The sequence below is a fragment of the Thunnus thynnus genome, chromosome 4 (assembly GCF_963924715.1).
Source record: "Thunnus thynnus chromosome 4, fThuThy2.1, whole genome shotgun sequence".
In the NCBI taxonomy this organism is placed as follows: domain Eukaryota; kingdom Metazoa; phylum Chordata; class Actinopteri; order Scombriformes; family Scombridae; genus Thunnus; species Thunnus thynnus.
Genome location: NC_089520.1, coordinates 15,388,725 through 15,408,858, shown reverse-complemented (window position 1 = coordinate 15,408,858; position 20,134 = coordinate 15,388,725). Strand labels below are relative to the sequence as shown.

Genomic DNA, 20,134 nt, shown 5'->3' with positions numbered 1-20,134 from the left:
TTAATTACTTTGTTTAATTATTATAATTATTATTATTATTATCATTATTATAATTATTATTAGCAGTTGTGTATTTAGTGTGGGGTGAATTGTTTACAGTGCTGTTTTAATTTTAAAGTTTGATTATACTGATGGTTATTTTAAAAAGAGTGTTAAATTAAATTTATTTATTATTGGAATCACGTCTCGGTCGAGTGTTTTTCAAACCTGTGTGACCTTTCTTTTTTGGGGGGGGTCCCTTAGTGATCTGGGCAGCATTAAAGTCTGTACATATATGTATAACTGACACAGGGCTGTTATCAAAACACTTCCAAAAACAAGAAGCTGTTATGTTAGCTGTTCTCTCCGTTTCCACTCTCCATTATGCTCTCCCTTATCAGGATTTATATCACTTTCACTTTGACAATCGCTCTATTAATTATGTCATCTTATTGTTTTTGTGGTTTACTTCACTCAATATGAGAATCAGTGCCATCAATTATTTACTTTGATGCACTCAACTACTAATATTAGCAAAACAGTATATGGATGGAGATGCATATCAATTTGCATTTCTTTTTATCAATTTTCTGAAAATGTGTGCTACATTTGGATGGAAACCTGACTTCTGAGTGCATTGCTGAGCAGCCAGTCAGTGAGTGAAAGTGGTGTGTTTTCACATCTTATAAATCACTAAGAAGATTGCCTACCATCCATTGAGTTTGTGTTTTACTCATTTATGAGCCACTGAATGACTAAAATGTCCAAGTTTCAGGGCAACATAGATTATAGATTTTCCTACCATACTGAAATAAATGTGAAGGCTTCAGCCATCTGCATTAGTCACCTTAAGTTCAAAAGCAACAGCCTTTTTTGTACACAATATTGATCCTTAAGGGACACCATCATATACTGTACCTGATGAAGGTCACATAGACCGGAGCATCATAAATTATTAAATATTCCAGCAGTAAGCAAAACGGTGTGCAGGAGTTTTTCTCATTTTTATTCAAGTTGTGTTCTCCTCCGATGGACCTGTCACGTATTCAGGTATGCAGAGACTTTTTTTCCAAATTTCTCAGGATGTATTTTTTCCACCACATCAAGACATCCACTGTTTTCAATTCATACCCACAGAGTAAAGGCAGCTATTAGCAAAGTCAAAGATGACACAGCACTAGGTGGATTTCCATCCACCGTTTTTAATGTGGAAATGCTGGTAATTTCTTTCTTCAAAAGCAACAGCCTTTTTTGTTCCCTCTTTTTGTTACTACACTACACTACAGCTTGACAGGGAAAAACAAAGAGGGAACTGTATACTAAAAAAGACAGTAACTTTGGAAGATATCCACTTTATTTGACTAACTCAGATGGCTGAAACCTCATATTATCTTCAGATAAACTTTAAAATAAACTTTTGTACAAAACAAAGACCCCACTACTTACATTAAAAGCACATTAGGAAAGGATGTTTAAACAGCCAGTATGAACAGGAGAAATGATTACAGGAAAAAAAAAAAAACTGTTTCAATGTTCATATGGGCACCTAACCGTTGTTTTAAGACAGACTTCAAAAATTGTGAACCTATATTTTAAGGATGTAGAAGTTGCAAAAACACTGGTATGGTCCATTAATGGAGGAAGATAACTGGACGCTGCACCTTATTATGCAGCATATTTTCATCTATTGTAAGAGATAATCGGCTGGATAAATGAAGGCTGTTGGGATTAAAGATGCATGTATGTCAGTGGTTTGATTTAATTATTCCAAGTAGTATATAGGGTCTATCAGTGACTTTTTATTATTTTCTTACAATGATTGACTTACGATGAATAATAACAGAATAGTACAGTTTTGGCTCAAAATGACGTACTGATAATAAGTGTAATAACATACACTCACTAAATGAAAACTGGTGAAAATCAGCAGTAAAACCATTGGGAGGAACCATCAAAAATATAAAACAATAAAACTCAATACTCAATGGTACAATATGCAGTATTTACCAGTTTGTAGGAGACTATATGCTCGGCTGTGGACTTTTTTTCTTTGACGCTTGCTCAGCCAGAGACATAAACAATATGCTGGCAATAAGAGATAACACTTAAAATACAGCTTCATTATTGTCTTCCTCTCATTCACTGCAATACTCTGAGGTTGTATATTCACTGCTAGCTATTATAAGCTTTCACTCACTCACTAACTCACTCACTCACTCACTCACTCACTCACTCACTCACTCACTCAGAGCATGTGGCCTCTTATACACACACTTCTCTGCGTTGGCGACAAACATATTTCTTGAAAAGCTCTCATTACAGTGGCAGCTTTTTATTATCTCTCTTCCCCTTTCGCTCTCAGCTACAAGAAAATAAAATTGTGTCTTTAGTGTGGGGACGGCTTGTGTGCGGCTCTAACAGAGCAACATAATGGCTGCATTAAAAAAAAAGAAAACATGATTCTGATGTTGTTTTTTAATTTATTTTTACATGGACATGGAGGGAGGGAGTTTTTCAGGCCAGGAAAAAAAGAAAGTGGAAAAACTGAGGGAAGACATTGAAAAATGGAGGACCCTTCCTCTTTCTATGGTGAGCTGCATAAATGCCATCAAAATTATCTCCCTGCTGAGATTCTTGTTTCTCTTTCAAAATCTACTCATTTTTTGACAAGGTCTTTTTCCAAATCATTAGACTCAATAGTTGTGTCTTTTATCTGGGGCAGTAAAGCTCACAGAATATCAAAAAATCATTTCCATAAACCAAGAGAGATGGGTGGACTAGGATTACCATACTTCCTGCATTATTACTGGGCAGTGAATGCAAGGGCCCTTGTTTAATGGCAGGAAGGTTACAGTATGGAAGTATCCACTGAGACTCCCCCCTGGATTGCCATTGAAAAGAGCTGTGTCAAAAACAGCTCTGTCCCCACACTTCTTTTTTCAGCACCCAGATCCCCTGCAAATATTAAGGTGGATAACTTAATCATTTTGAACTCAGCAGCAAATTAAGAAGGGCTGCAGATTACCAGACACTTCTATTCTTCCCGCTATATCGCAAATCATGCATTCCCCCGTCCCTCTCAGATGCGTTTTTTGACAGCTGGAGGCTAAAAGGCATAATCACCTTGAAAGATCTGTATATTAACAAGCAATTTGCCTCATTTACACAGTTAAAAAATAAGTTCTCCCCTCTCTCAAACACATTTCTTTAGATACTAGCAGTTTGGGAATTATGTCAGTCAGTGTGTGCCGAACTTTGAGTCTCTTCCTGAAGAAAATATTGAAGTTTTTGTTGGGCCCACCTGAATTCAAAATACTGTAAATATATTTTCTGAAGAAATGAATTATGCCACACACTCTCTGAAAGATGCCTGTGAGGAGGAACTGGTAACACAGACTGGGGATCATGTTTGGGAGGAGGGCCTTAGCAGGACCCAATCTTGTTCTATCAATGCCAGGCATCAATTAATCCAATTAAAGGTAATGCACAGGCTTCATCATTCAAAAACTAAATTGCCAGAATCTTTCCTACCATTTCCTGTTTATGTGATCGATATAAATCTGCAGAGGGCTCTCTGACCCACCTTTTCTGGACATGTCCAAAACTGTATGATTTTTGGTGTGACATATTCAAGTGGTTCTCTGACATGTACGGCTCTGTGTTTGAACCTGATCCAGAGATTGCACTATTTGGGTTTTCTCCCTCCCTATGGAACCACAATGTCTCCATGCAAAGTACTATTATGTATGGAATGGTAATCGCAAAGAAAGTAATTTTAAGGCTCTGGAAGACAGATACTGTGCCTCAGTTTAAAACCTAGCTAACTGAGCACTCTGCTATATTACATATGGAGAAAGTTTGATGGAAAGTCAGTAAAAGTTAATACATTTTCAGATATATGGCAGCCATTTCTGGATCTCCTTGCTCAACATGACACTGAACGTGACCAGCAAAAAAATCCATAGTGTTCCATCCACCTTTCTCATTGAGCACTTCTGCTTAGGCGTGTTGTGTTAATGATGCAGCAGTGTAATTCATTATTTTCCTTAAATATGCCTTGTTTCCTTTTTGTCCTTTGTTTCTATTTTGTTTTTGTTTTCTAATATGCGTCTCTGTTTTCAGCACTGTATTATGGAAAATCCCAATTAAAATATTATCAAAAAAATTAGTTATAGACAAAATAAAAGTTGTGACTCATTTCACTGCAGAAAAGACAAACTGAGGTTGATGGTCTAGTGTTCTGAGGTACATGCCATGTGGTCACAGATTCCCTGGTCATCTTTGCTGCTTTTCAACCCCAACCCCCTGTCCCCTTGCTCTGTTCCCAACTCTTAACTGTGAACTGTCATAAAGGCAAAATGCCATTAAAAATAATCAAGAAAAAGTTCATAGCTTATACAGTCATGGTGTTCATGTTCTCAACTGTCCAAGAAATCTTCACTAATGCTGCCAGTCAATATTTGGGGAAAACTGTGAAAACATCTGTTCAGCTTTTTTCCAAGATGAGCTTTCAGCTTTTGAGTAAAATACATTTCAGTCAGAGACATTAGCATCAGCCATTTTAGAAAATAGTTACACAGTTAGATTTGGCGGGAAAGGCTATGCTCTTTGACGGAGCTCTCAAAGAGCAGCAAGGACGATTCTGCTGCTCAGAACAATTGAAATAAACATACATGAACATCTTAGTAAAACACTAAAAATACCACAGTGAGGAGGAAGTTGGGGTAGTCGAGGGAATATCAAATGGTGTTGGCATGATCAAATCAGCAAAATAATGCTGCAGTCACACCAAAATCTGCCTGGCAGCGTATGTAAGGTTGTACATACATAAACTGCAACTGCTAGCATAGCTAATGGGCTAACAACAACAGTCCAGAAAGTTATAAATTATACAGCGTTCTATTAAATATGTTATGAATATTAACCTCTGTCACTGTCCTTACAGTCACTGCAGTCAAGGAACATCCCTTCTTCTCTGCTGCTTGTATTTATTTGTTGTGCAGCTATAAAACAAGATTATAAGCAAACAATATTTCCTGAATGAGGAGGTCAGTCCCACTTGCAGGATATTGGAGACCCTCATGATTTTGTGAGTCATAGTTCAATCAGATTGAACTCTGCATGAAGCGATGGGGGTGGGTTAATATGTGTCTGGCTCGGTCCAAATAGACATGAATGGGAAGCAAATTTCAGTCTGACTGCACCATAACAGTGATAAGTGTCAGTTTATAATGAATAGGACTGGATGTTACTAGCTACACAGCTGTTAATTAAACAATGATTGTGAGGCTTACAATATATGAAACAGCTGATCTCATGCCTGAACTAACATTATGCTTCATTTTTAAAAACTGTGGAATTCAACCTGGTATGTTTGCTCACAAATTATTAATACTTCTGAAAGCTGAATTAGTTACTGGATACATTATGTCTTGTTTGGTATATTTATTTCTCCCAAAAAAATACTGCAAATCTGGAACAAAACACCAACCATATGTTCTTTGGGTGGTGTCAGGTATCAAGGCCCAGTAGATGTATGATGTAGGGACACTCAGGCTAAGAGGCGATCAATAAAAACTGTGCTGGTCAGGTGGCCGCGAGGACAAGCTGGCTCAGATATGAACAAAGATAATTTCCTGGCTCATTTCAGCTCAAAATGATCATTATACGGGCTTCTGACATATAAAATATCCTGTTGTTAACTGACTAAAATAGCTGTTATTCATCAAACAAAAAAAACAACAAAAAACATGCGAACATATTTGTCTGTGACTCTATCTTACTTTGTGTCATTGTATTAAATAATGTCAGATCTGAATGTACATGTGTGGGAGAGTCATGCTGACACTTTGATAGAATATTTGAAGGTTATATTTCAGCATGTGTAGGCAGGTTATTTTAAAAACACTTTCTCTAGGATTTCTAGGATGATGCATCTTTCCTACCCACTTGAGAGAGAGAGAGAGAGAGAGAGAGAGAGAGAGAGAGAGAAAGAGAGAGAGAGAGAGAGAGAGAGTGGCTTTGTCGTCCTCACTCTCTCTCTCTCTTGTGCTGCTGCAGAACAGCCCTGGGCTCAGACGTCCAATACAGACAGAAAGAACTGTGAAAAGAGGGTGGGACTTAGCATGAAAGGGAGTCAGGAACAGCGAATGAGAGCGAAGGAGAGGTGTTCCTAGCCCAGAATGTCCTTGCCTCAGCGCTGAGAGGCAGGAGAGACAGAGAGGAAGGAGAGTGAAGCCAGAATAGGGTTAGTCACACCAGCAGGTGCTGAAGATAAAAAAAAAAACAAGGTTCAAATAGAAATAGGGTGCCAAAAAGAAAGATAATCAGGGCAAAGTCTGTTAGAAGATAAAAGTAAAGAACAGAAAATACAGAGACGACAGAAACTAAAACAATCTTATTAATCTTCTTTTTCCTAAGCTGGAGTACAACAGCCCACTTATTTTCTTTTTCAGCCACCTTCACTGTGCCCTTTACCCTCCTCCTCTCGTACGGATTCTCCTTCCTCGGATCGTCCCCTCTTCCTCCTCCTCCTCCTCTCCCTGTCATCCTCTTCACTGACTGCTGACAGACAGTGCCACCATGGAAACCGGGAGCCCCAGGAAGATACAGTTCACTGTCCCCCTACTGGACACCCACCTGGACCCAGAGGCAGCTGAACAGGTAAAGAGGATGGAGAGGAGACAGGAAACAAGGGGGAGGAAGAGGAGGGTGGTGGTGTGGGTGATGGGGGACTTTCAGGCTTTTAAGGGTTTCTTTATGCATCAGTGACATGATTGGACAACTACTTTTAGACAGATTGCTGTGGAAAAAACTCAGAGGGAAATGATAGAAATGATAGATTCTGCTTGTCACTTTGTGAAATTTGAACTGAAAAATATTCACTCCACTTGTCAAAGCGAGCAGGTGCAGACACAGCCAAACAACTCAGCTGGAATAAAAAGCGCAGTGTTCTGTGTCCAAAATGCTGGAGTCTAGTTTAATGACAAATTTGCCTCTTTAAAGGAACCGCATTTTCAGTCTCTTATTACTCCCATGCACCTAATTACCAGTCTGTGTCTTGTGAATGCAGCGCTGAAGCGAACAAGATGAATTTAAGATTGATTTTTCCACCTCCACTCACACAGTATGTTATAAAGGGGTGCTGCAGCATGGATGCGTCTCCGGGGGTTTGGTGGTGTTTTGGTTTGGGTTACAGGCTGCACATACTGTACAACAATGAGATGCTGACAAAAGTTACTGGGTGTCTTGTTACAAATCAAACTACTATCAGCAAAGGGATGATTTCTTTGTGGCAATCTCAAATATGTGATTATATTATAACTGCATAACGAATGTCAAGGCTTGGTATAAAACAAATTATTACTGGAGGAAGTTTTAGGAAATCAAAAAATACAAGAAGTCATTTAATCAGTTATTTTAGTATCTTTACACCCAACATCACTTCATGACATGAGAGCAAATAAACCCAGTGGGTGAAAAGTATGTGCCTGTAGAGAATATAGTGAAAAGATGTGTCCCATTTTCTCATTTTTATAAATATAACATGAACAGTCAGGCCATTCATAATGAATAAGCCTCAAGTAAAACCAGCTAAGATTTATGGGTCTGACTACTGTTTGAGTCTATGTCTCTCTCCCTCTTTCTCTCTCTCTCTGTTTCTCTCTGCTGTTCACTCTTTTGCCCACTGTAAGATTTTTAAGACTGCTGTGTGTGTGTGTGTGTGTGTGTGTGTGTGTGTGTGTGTGTGTGTGTGTGTGTGTGACTGTATATATGAGTTTGTTGAAGATATTGTTCTGGATAGTTTAGGGATATGGTCACGGTTAGGAACAGGTTGAGTTAGAGCTATTCAATATTCAATAATATTCAGATCTTCAATCGAAGAAAGAAGCAACCCAATCTCTGAAAGCACTGACAGAACTGACAGCATTGTTGTTTTAAAGATCCTGAATAAACAAGTCAAATATTTGCCTCCTACAGCAGTTTGGAAATTGGAACTCTTACAGTTATAATGCTTAAGATTTTCAAGTAATCAAACCTCGCTTTTTAAACTATTTATGGTGTGTTTTTTTTCAGTGTTTTTTTTAAATTCTGTAATTACCTCTCTATATAAGAGTTACTATTGTTAGTGGCTGCCAATCCTGAGCTGAATTCAAATTACTTATGAGGATTTCACTTGAAACAATACATGTGTTTAAAACCAACATTACTGTTTTTAATTTTATCTTAACAACCTCACTGTTTACTGTTCACTCTCCCGGAGCCGAGTCAGAGCTGGATTAAATAAGTACTAATGCAAATTTCCTACTGCAGCTGCTTCACAAAAAAAGCATTCAATTGGCGAAACACAGGGATGACTTGTATTGTAAAGCAGTCACCTGAAACACTGTGTATTTGTCGACAAGGTTTGCACAAACAGCAAGTATTCATTCAAATGCGTCTATAAACAAGACAGTCATTTTGACCATTTACTGACAGCAGATTGATTTTAAATAGTGGAGCATGAAATCAGATCATTTGCCAGCATGATGTAAGAAGGCCAATTATTGACTGACTTCTTTATTAAAACATGAGCTTGTTTGGTTTCACAGTAAACAGATATGCCAATTGCATGTATCATGTATTTATTACAAAGTAGCTGTGCAAGTAGTGTTCACTGTTACCATGGAAACCACACTAACCACAGGTGCCACCAAATCAACCAAGACTAAAATTTTAAAAGGGCATATCCTTTGCTCATTTACAGGTCTATATGTTTAACCTGGGGCTCTACTGGAATGTCTTTACATGATTTAGAGTTCAAAAAACTCTATTTAAATCATGCTGAACTTTTATGCAGCCCTTCAGTTCAGCCTCTGTCTGAAACAGGTCATTTTAGCTCCTGTCTCTTTAAGGCCTCCCTCCTGAGGAGCCCACTCTGTTCTGATTGGCCAGCTCTTGGAAGCTGACCCCTGGGACACTTCTGCCAGCGCCAGAGGCTACATCAACAAACCACCCAATAATCTATAGTAGTAGGATTTAATTATTTTTTCTCGTTCTTTATTCGAAATGTCAACTTCTCAAATACATCTGCAGTAATCCGATCTGAAATATGAGAGTGGACAACGCAAACAAAACATGGAAAAACATTAGCAACAAAGGCAACGGAACGGACAGCTGTTTACACGATGTCATTATCAGCAATTTAGAAAAAAACGTCACAAACGAAGTGTTCACAGCAGGTTGAAGCCCTGGCTTTTGACTTACAGTAAGCATTTCTACATATGCATTTCTACTTCTTCCTCATGTTCTGGAAATTTGACCATGTTTAGCAAAGATATTCAACATCATAACTGTATATAAACAACAGAAAATCACAAAGCTTAATATTTCCCCTTTAAGGATTATAACTTTAATGAAACTGCCAGCAGATAAGCATAAAAGTTCCATGACATGATTATCCAGACCAGAAATTTATTAGTTTGCGTTGGTGCAAAGCTCATTATGTTGATATTTGTACTCATTACATCTGTAATTGGCCAAGTGATATTAGGAACACTGTGTATGTAAATTGGTGCCTGTGGTATATTTGTAAAAAAAAATAAGTATACTTTATTTGTTTAATTTGTATCTTTGAGTCTTTCTGGGAATCCTTGCAGATTATTTTGTCTACTGTTTCTTCTTTTTATGTATCTGAAAGATATATAAATACAAACATAATAAAAGTTGCTCAGGTCTCTCTATTTGCGTCTGGATGTCAGGGACTTAGTGTCCACTGTCTGCATTTATTATACAGGCTCCAATGTTGACCTACTCCTCTTAACCAGCAGACAGAGCTTCTTTTACCTGAACAAGAAAAATTCAGTTTACTTCTTCTGCAAATACTCAAGAGAGTTCTCAGCTCTCAGTCTCAATAAGTATGATCAAAGCTTGTCTGATCGCCACTGGGACTTTATCCTTTTAGCCTTTTATTCTAAGACCGCTGTTTGTGGCCACACTGAGCCTGCATGGCTTGCTGGTTCTTAAGTGTGTGGTTGTGTGTGAGACAGATGACAGACAGCCCAACAGCGTAACAGTCAGATATATTGAAAAAGAAAATAAACAAAGGGGATTGCTACATGGAAAAAAACAAAAGGTAATGTGTGTGTATGTGTGTGTGCATGTTTCTGTGTTTGCAAGCACACTTATGAATGTCACGCCAGGGGGCTTCACCCATGGTTCAGTAAACCCTGCAACCTGACACCTCCCAGCATGGTGAATCAGCCTCTGAGGAGAACTGCACATCAGTCAGAACGGCCTCCCTAAGGTCTGACCCTCACAACAAAAGCAAACACTCATCCTCTTATCCGCATACAGAGACAGTATGTGCTACCCTTATCATAACCGTACATTAGAACTCGCTGTGTACCTAACGAGCACAAACTGACTGTGCAGATAGAGGCCAAGACCTGATGTGTCAGTGAATGACGTAAAAGACAGTAGCTCCATTTTTTTTCTGCAATTGTTTTGAGAAAGGGTATCTTTTATATGATATTAGGTATTGTTGATATTAACATGTTATATTACAGTTTGATTGACTATAATAGTTTTACATTTTGGGAAATACACTGATTCACTTTCTTCCTTAGAGTAAGATGAGAATATTGATACCACGTTATATCTGTTTTAGGTTTTTGCACCTGTGAGGATGGAGCATGGATTTAACAAGCAAGATATGACTTAACTAGTGAGCTTTAGATGTGCAAGGCAGATTTTCTTACCTTTGGAAAGAGCCGGCTAGCTCATTCCCCCTGTTTCCAGTCTTTATGCTGAGCTAAGTTAACCATTTCCTGGCTCCAGCTTCATATTTAACAGACAAACATGAGAGTGGTATCGATCTTATCATCAAACTTTCAGCAAAGGGGTTTCCAAGGCAAATAAAGGCTATATGTTGCTATATATACTGAGGTAATAGTCTGATTAGTGCACTAGTCATGTTGACATTGGATTATTTGCTCACATTAAAGATGTAATTGGAGAAAAAATAATACCATTAGCATAGATAGTTTACCTCTCAACTGGATTCAGATTTCTCTGAGCTTATTTACAGCTTTGAGTGACAATGTTCTTCAAGGAATAAAGGAAAGTTTATATTGAATTCATTCATTAACTGTATCATTCAGACTTGCAATATATTCCTGTTGAGATGATGAATTGTGACATTTTGAAGTAATGCTCTTTTATTACAGACGTTTCAGGGCTGAGACAATATCCTCCCTAATATTCCCTACGCTAACATGTCAGACCATCTTTGTCCTTGACTGAGAACAAAACAATTACTCTGTATTGCCTCAGAAAGGCCATTTTCCAAGAAGATTTTTTGAGTGCAGTAGATCATCATTATTATTATCACACCATGCATATCTTTCATACATTAAGGCAATCTCGACCTGTTCAACTGAAAATATGTTTTAATTGGGAGACACTCATTTGATTTGTAAAGTTAGAGTTAATTTTTACTTGTAATTTCTACTGCTTTTTTTAAATCTCTTTGATGGTGCTGACTGTTTGTCAGCATCATCCTGTACCCTAGGTCTGTCTTTGGATTTCTCCACAGCAGCATACATAAGCTCTAATGAGATACTTGGTAGCCTATTTAAAGAGGTTTGAGGCTGCTGACTTTTTTCTAGCCTTTCCAAAACTAAAAAATGTCTGCTCTCACGTACAGTAGGCTGGAAACGTTATCATGTCTGGCTAGTTAGCTTACTGACTACACTATAACTGAGTGTTACGTCCAAGCACAAAATTAGCTAACTACATTTGTTTTTTGGAGGTTACAGGTTACGTTAAAAAAAAGCCCTGCTCTGAACTATAGCATACTGAGTTTAGGGAAATGTTAGCTGTCCTGCATGTAATTCGATAAGGTTTACTCTTCAACATCACCAGCCAGTTTTACTTGGAAGCATTTTCTCTTGTAAGTGCTTTGAAAATAAAAACAAGTACGTAAGCTAAACAGCCAAATTAGGTTATGTTAGAATGAAATAACACTGAACTCAAATTGTTCCATATGAGTGTAATATTAACACTAACTAAAAGTCTAGATGTTCAACTTTTGCCAGGCACATGTAGCTTAAGACTTAATCTCAGTCTTTTAGTACAATATGTATTTTGTAGCCTTCAAGTGCACATTTAAGACCGGTTTCACAAGATTCTTGTTTTAGAATTAGTTTTAAAACATCTGGAGAGAGTGTTTTCAACTCATGGAGCTACTGTTAGCTCACTAGCTACAGCTGATAAAATGCACCCATGACAATTAAAGGTAAAATCAACGGTGTAAATCAATGTTGCTAGCGTAGGAACCAGATCTCCTGTGTTTACAGATGACGTCACACATTATGATTGGCTGTACATCAGAAAGTGTATATAATTGGCTGTATGTCTGAAAGTACGGATGCCGTGTGTCCACAGCGCAATGAGCAAATGAGCAAATTTTGATTGTGCATATGTTTGTTGAAAGAGGTCCACATCCGATAATATATATATATATCCAATAATATATATATATATATATATATATATATATATATATATATATATATATATATATATATATATATATATACATATATGTACTATATGTCTGTGTGTGTGTGTGTGTGTGTTTGCGCTGTGCATAAATGTCTTGCTGCACTCTGGGACTAATATTTATTGGAGCAAATATTAATGCCAGTATTTATATCTAAAAATACATCTTTCTATAGATATAGATATTTTAAGAATACAATACCAGATAGATATTTTTAATGTAGTGATTTTTAATACAGTATGTTTAATATATTTAATGCAGACAGTAATCCAAATGTAAACAAGATTTTTTTTTATTTTTTTAATTCTTTATTTAATTCTGTGCTGGGCATAAATGTACTGCTGCAGTCTGGGACATGGGCTGCTCCATTATTTATTAGATAAAGTGCAACAACAAATTCCATGTACAACCCACAAATGGAATTCAGTAAGGCAAAAATGCTGCAAAACTGAAAAATCAGTAGTTTCCTCTGTTTTGACAGAGGAAACCTCAGTTGTGTCTCCAGCATTCAAATCTCTCACTAACTAACTCTTCCATATCCTAATTAAGAATCTCTCCTAGAACCATTTATTCATCCTGAACTGTCACAGTACGTTATGATTTGTTGCATGCAGTTATATAAAGAATACACTGTGACCCAAACAATTACTGTCAAAATATTTTAATAATCCACTTACTTAGACATGCAGAACAATAATTCTAGAGCGCAAGTTCCACTCAGAAAGTTTTGGCAGCGCATCACTTCGCTGTAACATTGATGTGCTAAAACATATGAATTCTCCATAGCAAGACATGTGCTAACTGCAAAAAAATAAACAAATGTAACTCAAGGACTTTTGTAAATGACAGTATCAATAACAGTAAGTTAGATTAGTTAGTCAATTAACATTAGCTAACATAGCTAACCTTAGCTAACAAACAAAGACCACAAGGAAGTATGTCATCATTACTCTGTGGAACACACAGCTAGGACCCCGAGCTGATCTGGTACCTACATCGGCTACAAATGAGAAACAGTCTTTTGTCTGCCTCTGCCTGAAATCAAGCACCCACTCTTTGAGCGGAAATCCTGCCTACAGTGTTATTGTAAAATGCATACAGTATGAACTGTGCAATAACCTGAGCCTGACAGGCATTACAGCAGTAACTAAGGGAGCAGGACTTAACGGACTATAACTTTACAGTTAAATTTGGTTCATGTTTTCATCAGTCACAAGTACAGACATTTACACAGGTTCACAGCTGCTTCAATAAAAGGCCTGAGCAGATAACTTCCCTGCTGCATTCATTGAAAACATAATGTTTAGCCGTTTTTGCTCCTAAGTTGTTTTTTTTATGAATAAACTGCTTAACTTTGTGATTCTCAGCAAAAGTGAAACTTTTCTTGGAAATATTACAGCAATTAAATTACCGCATCTAACCCCCTGCTCCGCCTGTGCAGCAGGTTGTGTGATAGTCAATGAGAGAGAAAACGATAAGGAGGTCTGTCTTGGAGCAAAGACAAAGGACTGATAGAAAGTGAGAGGGAGGCCGGGGATTGAAGGAACTGAGATAAAAGAAAGAAGTCAATGATCTGGGTTTTCAAAGTCCCTTGAATATAGTAATTTATTCTATTCAGAGCTAAATGAGACCACAGTTGGAGAGAGTCAGTGAGGATTTATAATGGCTGAGCCCTAGCTTATACAATACCAAGATCATATTTCAAATGACAGTATGAATGATGAGGAATCACATTAATCCTCCTGGACTGACACGTCCTGAACATTGTACTGAATCCCTAACGTTCCTGGAGTTTTCTTTAACCTTCATTTCTGCAACTATTTAATGGGCATGAATGCCCTTTTTCTGATTCAGGGTGCTGACCAGTACAAACACAATGTTCAGCTGAAGGTCACAGATAGTACTCTGATAGTGCCGTATTGTGATTAAAACTAATGATAAAGCTGCCACTGATATTTTTCAAACGAAAATCAGAGTTAAGAAGGATAGGCTTTACACTTCCTGATTTTGAACTATACACCTTTATTTCTACCTCTACTAAAATACTGAGAATACCACATTAAATATGAGACAGAACTCTGCTGTCCCATGATGTGACCTATATTTTCCAGTCAAAGATATTTTTTCCACTGCCCCCACACAACAAGAATATCAGGCATACATGGCTTCTGCTGCCCACCCACCACTTTGAAGGTTGTTTTTGTCCATTGTTGTGATGCTGCGTTGAGAAGTGACAGAACTGCATTTTAAATGGACTGTGGGTTGAAAGGCAGGCGTGGTGGTTTGAGGGGTGAGCCTGTCCAGTAAGCGGTGGTATTTGTGTGAGCGAAGGATCAGGGAGTTCGCTCTGCTGCCGGGTGAAGAGAATAACAATGACTCTGGGCATAATCAGTTCTACACAGCCATGGCTCATTGTGCCATATAGTGCGAACCACGGGGGGATCTTCTGGAAACACACACATAAGTCCAAAATATTAGTGCGTGGATTCCTAGTATATGCAAGAGTATTTTTATTACAGTTTTAAAAGCCTGTATCCCTAAACTGCTTCACAGTAGGTTAAGTAGGTTGCAAGTAGACAAGACAAATCAAATAAAAATAACATAAAACACTACATGATGAAAACAAAACCTGTCTCATGGTACTAATATCCTCGCAGACTAATGGATCTGCATAGAGCCTCATAATTTATACTGTAAGTTGATATGGCTTTTTAAAACCGAGGGATCACAAAGTGACCCTTTTTTCAGAACTGTTAGCCCCTCTATATTTGAGGCTTTAGGGAAACCTGCTGTGGTCTGGTAATTCCTGAAGTCTGGTCCTGGCCAATGATGAGGATTTCAGATTGTTTCGGTGTAATTGAAGAGATCTCTCGATGAATTAGTCAATGATTTCAGCAAGACCTTTATGCAAAGAACTCATATCTGTAAGATGACCATATCCCAAAGATATTAAAACTGTAAAGAAAAAGAAAAGAAAGATAATAAAACTGTGTTTTATCAGTGTAACAGAGCGCAATAGAGTGATTTCTTCTGATTTAACTTCCACAGTAAGATTTTGATTTACCTGTGTAAAAAGTGTGACAGAAAAAAATTGACATTTACACTTCAACACACAAAGAAGAAGATCGTGGTGGCTTTTTCTCATTATTTGGCTAAAGCAAATCAAATGTATGTGGAAGGATTGTTCTGTTTTTTGCCCAGTTGTCTTCAGTGTGGTGGGTAATGCACTTGCATTTACACAACACTACAGACGGTACTGTAAGTGAGTATATGCAGGTGTGAAAGTGGCTCTAGAAATTGTATCTCAATGAGCCCTAAATGTAAAAAAAAAAAAAATTCTGGCTGCCAATTTAGCGATTGAATCACTGTCTTTAAATACTGCATCTTGGGCAAGCCTGGATTTATTGTTGGTTGCGCACAATTGGATTTCTATCCAATGACGCACATCCACCTGCAAAAATCTACCTCTACCTGTGTTTCAGTCATTCTAACACACACATTACTGTGAAAACGTATTAGTATGAGGGACAGGGTGCATGGATACAGAAAAACAGCAAAACCTCAAGCTTAAAGAGACGGGGGAGGTAACACTGAATAGTTGACATGCGTCTAAGGATATGAGGTCAGCAGTTTTCTTGGAAAAGTGTACAAAGCAGCAATACACCCCTGCCTGCTTGTTAAAGAAAAGAAAAGGCACTCAATGCCTCTTTTTATTCAGACAGCCTTCCTGTACTCCATGGTTTGAAAGTTAAATGAGGCCTCTTCAAATCTGAATACCCAATTAGCCTGTGCTACTGATATAGTAGTGGCTGCTCATTTTTCATTACTGCACATTATTTCTGAGCTTCTGTATTTCATGTCATTATGGTGTAAAGCCAATCGATTTAGGTTTAGCACCATGCAGTGCACACAGACAGCAAATCTATCAGTCTATGTGTATGTGTGTGTGCTCAGTAACGTATTGTTATTATAGTGCAGTAAGGTTTCTGAATAGAGGTTCAGTCTAGATGAATAAAGTCTGAAGTGACCTTAAGTGTTTCTCAGTAATTTTGTGTTATTTCATAATTTCCTCTTTCATTTTTGTTCAGCCACAGTGAAACCTTGGGAATGTAATTCAAGGGCAACGATTCATCTCTTGATTCTCCTCTGTTGCTTGTTTTCATTTTATTTTTGAAAGCACCTGCAATAAAAGGAGCCCCGTCTTTTTGCTTTAAATTGTAAATACATGTTATCTTACTGTATATCTCAAACCTTTGGTTCTTGATGTTTGCGTGCACTTTATCTTTAGTTGTTTTTTTTTTTAATCTCAGAAACAGTTTAGCTTCTAACCAATTTAAAGTCTTATAAAATGCCATGTGATAGTGCTGTGTGTGGGTTTAAACAGTTTGGATTGAAAGTCGTGCCCTGAGCTGTAAGGCTGACTGCAGTATACTACAAGTGCACAAGCAGCACTTAGAGAGATTCATGGAGAACTGGAGCTCTCATGACTTCCAGCATTAGTCAGCAAGCCTGTCAGCTATGTGTAAGGAGTGTGTGTGTGTGTGTGTGTGTGTGTGTGTGTGTGTGTGTGTGTGTGTGTGTGTGTGTGTGTGTGTGTGTGTGTGAGTAACTGACTGTGTATTTTGAGAGTCCTATATCACAGCCTTTTTAGGTTTATGGAGCAATTAAATGGAAATGCAATCACCTGATCCTGGAGGCGATTGAAAATTTATCACATCGTTTTCCCACAGAATCTTTCGTGGCAAAGGCTTTGGCAACATAAATGCAATACTGATTTAATCTGAAAGTAGCAGAGTCATCTAAAACTATCTATAATTACATTTCAGATTGTGGCACTCTGAAAATTAGGGTGGATTGGACTTACAGTATGTCCAACAAGGTAACAAAGAAAAGTTAGTCTGATGTTAATGGCTCACCAAAGTGTGTAAAACTTTATGAAGAACTACGTGTTCCCAAGGCAACATTTAAAGTCAATATAAATGCAGGCGCGCTCAGGGGTCACATAAACACTGGAGCTGGATGTAAAGTGCAAACGAGGACAACTGTAGCATCATTTTACAAATGATTAGCTAGTACATTCACATTTTGGGGAAATTAATTCTTCCCAACTTTTTTTCACCTCCTTTCTCTTTATTTCCAGTAGAGTTAGGTTGATATTGTAGTTCAGTTTACATGTGTTTCTTGTACTTACAATTTTCTAATTGCAATATGTGTCAGGCCAATTGGCAATCTTGGCAATATAATCCAACTTTCCTAAGTAAGACCACAGGAATACTGACATTTCAGTGAAAAACTTTTTTGCATCACCAAACACATTCTTAATAGTTTTGCTGCTGTGGATGCTTCAGCCTGCTAGCAGTAAAAAATAATACAGTCACGCGTCGAAACTCTGGTTCTATATACACAAGCACAGTTTTGTAACAGGTGCTCTCCAAGGTGCTGATACTGCTGTGGGGAGCGGCTATAGGGAGCTGCCCTGAATCATTGACTACGTATATATACCCCTGTGGGTGTTGAGTTCATCTTTCATGTGTGCACGTACCAGAGAAAAGCTGTCTTAGTTCTATTTGTTGTTTTCAGTGTCGTATATTGACAGTCATCAAGTGAGATGAGTGAGATTGTCTTGTTGGCTGCATTGTTTTTTTATTTTATTTCCAAGACATTCAATTATTTAAATGCATCTTCAGTCCTCTGTCTCTCACTGCATTCTTACAGCTGCTATGGGTTAGAACACTCTGAGGAGCAGCTCGCTGAAATGTGCATGTCCTCTCATGAACTATCCAAGAATGGTCCTTAGCTGCCACACTCCAATAGTCATAAGCCAAGAAGCAAGTAGGTAGTGGCAGGCTGCCCTGCTGATCTCACTGCACGGCTCTGTAAGATCCAGCATTGCTCTCACACAGCTCAGGCATCTTCAAAGTGTCACCAAACAGAAAATATGGAACACAAAGCTCCTGCTCTGGTCTGCCAGCATCATGAGAAAGAGTGGATGCTGATTTGGGTAACAATGACTGATAGAAGAGAAAGAAAATGTTCATTTTAGTGCATTTGATTGGCTGAGCCAAATTAAGTCCATTAGAGGGGAAAGCCTGTGTGAAATTATCCCCTGGAAGCACTTGAAATTTATCAGTCAACACTTGAAACTTCTTCAATCTGTATAGCAACAGTCTTAAGATGATTCTGAGCTTCAAAAGCTTCAAAATGTGCTTTGTTGTCATGCCAGTAACTAATTTTCAATGTTGTGTTTTTTCCCAAATGAGTCTAACTTTAGAATAAAACTGTTCTACTTTTTCAGATCAGAAGACGTAGACCCACACCTGCCACTTTAGTGGCATCCAGTGATCAATCATCACCTGGTAAGGGACTTTAATACAAACACACACACACATACAGACTATTATTTCTCTATTGTGAGGGCTTTGTATTGACTTTACATCATCTGTAGGCTTACCCTAAACTTCACAGAATATTTGTTTTGTTGACCATAATTTCTTTTTGTAATAATAACACTGTACTCACCTAGTTAATTTCTGAGATTTGGGAATGCAGGGACATCACTAAACAGATGTTTGATGGGACAAGACACAAGAGGTCATACCATCATGCAGGTTCTAGACAAATCTCCAAGTTAGCCAAATTTATTTGGAAAAGAAAGAAATTATTTCCAGACTGAATTCCTGCTGCATCTTTGACCCCCTGTACATTCAAGCACTTTTCCAAGTGACAGATCATTACCAACATTTCAAGTGCGCACATATTTGGTTTTACTGTTGGCTCGTTTACAACCAGTCTGATCTGTTTGTGTTTCTTGTTGTGGTATGTCTCCATGTTCCCAGATCTTACCATTACTTTACCTTTTGTGTGTGCAGTTTTTTTTGTCCCCACACACTAACAACGTACCATAGTCACAATATGTGTCACACAATTCCAGACATTTCTATTTCTTATTTCGATTGCTGTGATGCTGATGACCTTATTATGCACCAAATTAATCTTTCTGCTGCATTATAGCAACAAAAACAGCCATGTGTGTGTCCCCTCATGGGATCTTAATGATCAACACAGCAGAGCAGAACTCCTCTAGAGAGTTATCATGTTCTATGAGTCATCCACCGGCTCCCTGCTTCCCTCCCTGCCTTTGCTGTACTTTGGCGAGTGAGCATGTAATGTGGCCCATGCAATGCAGAATGAAGTGATGGTCAACTGGGAATGTGGGGCGGAGAGTTATTTTCTCCTGGTGCAAAAAAAAGAGGGTGGCATTCTTGGTTTTCAATGAATAAATAAGAGTTGATACATCATTTATATGTTTTAAATCACAGCATTTAATCATTGAGAGTTGGCATGTTTAGCGTTATTTATCCAAAAACATCAGTCTTTCTAATTAAATCAAAAGTGTTTTCTTTGCCTGTGATCTGTTTGGTTAATCTTTGTTTGTGTGTGAATGATTACATGAGCATGTGTCTGTGTATGTGTTTGATTCAGTAATTGGATACTAAGCATGTGGAGTGTCTCACAATCAACCTTGATCTCTGAACAGCAGTGCAGAGAAAACCCTGAACAATCCTCCCCGCTTAGTAGATCAGAGACAGAGAGAGAAAAAGAAGAAAAAAG

At 38.0% G+C, this 20,134-nt stretch overlaps 1 protein-coding gene across 1 annotated transcript in view; it reads left to right on the top strand.

Moving 5' to 3' along the window:
* Positions 1–6,098: 6,098 nt before the first annotated feature.
* LOC137181301 (protein phosphatase 1 regulatory subunit 1A-like) overlaps positions 6,099–20,134 on the top strand; it is a 28,571-nt gene continuing 14,535 nt past the window's right edge. The window contains exons 1-2 of the mRNA XM_067586901.1: positions 6,099–6,642; positions 18,819–18,879. Coding sequence (XP_067443002.1) covers positions 6,562–6,642; positions 18,819–18,879 — 142 coding nt within the window. The 5' untranslated portion in view covers positions 6,099–6,561. The remainder of the gene's footprint in view (positions 6,643–18,818; positions 18,880–20,134) is intronic.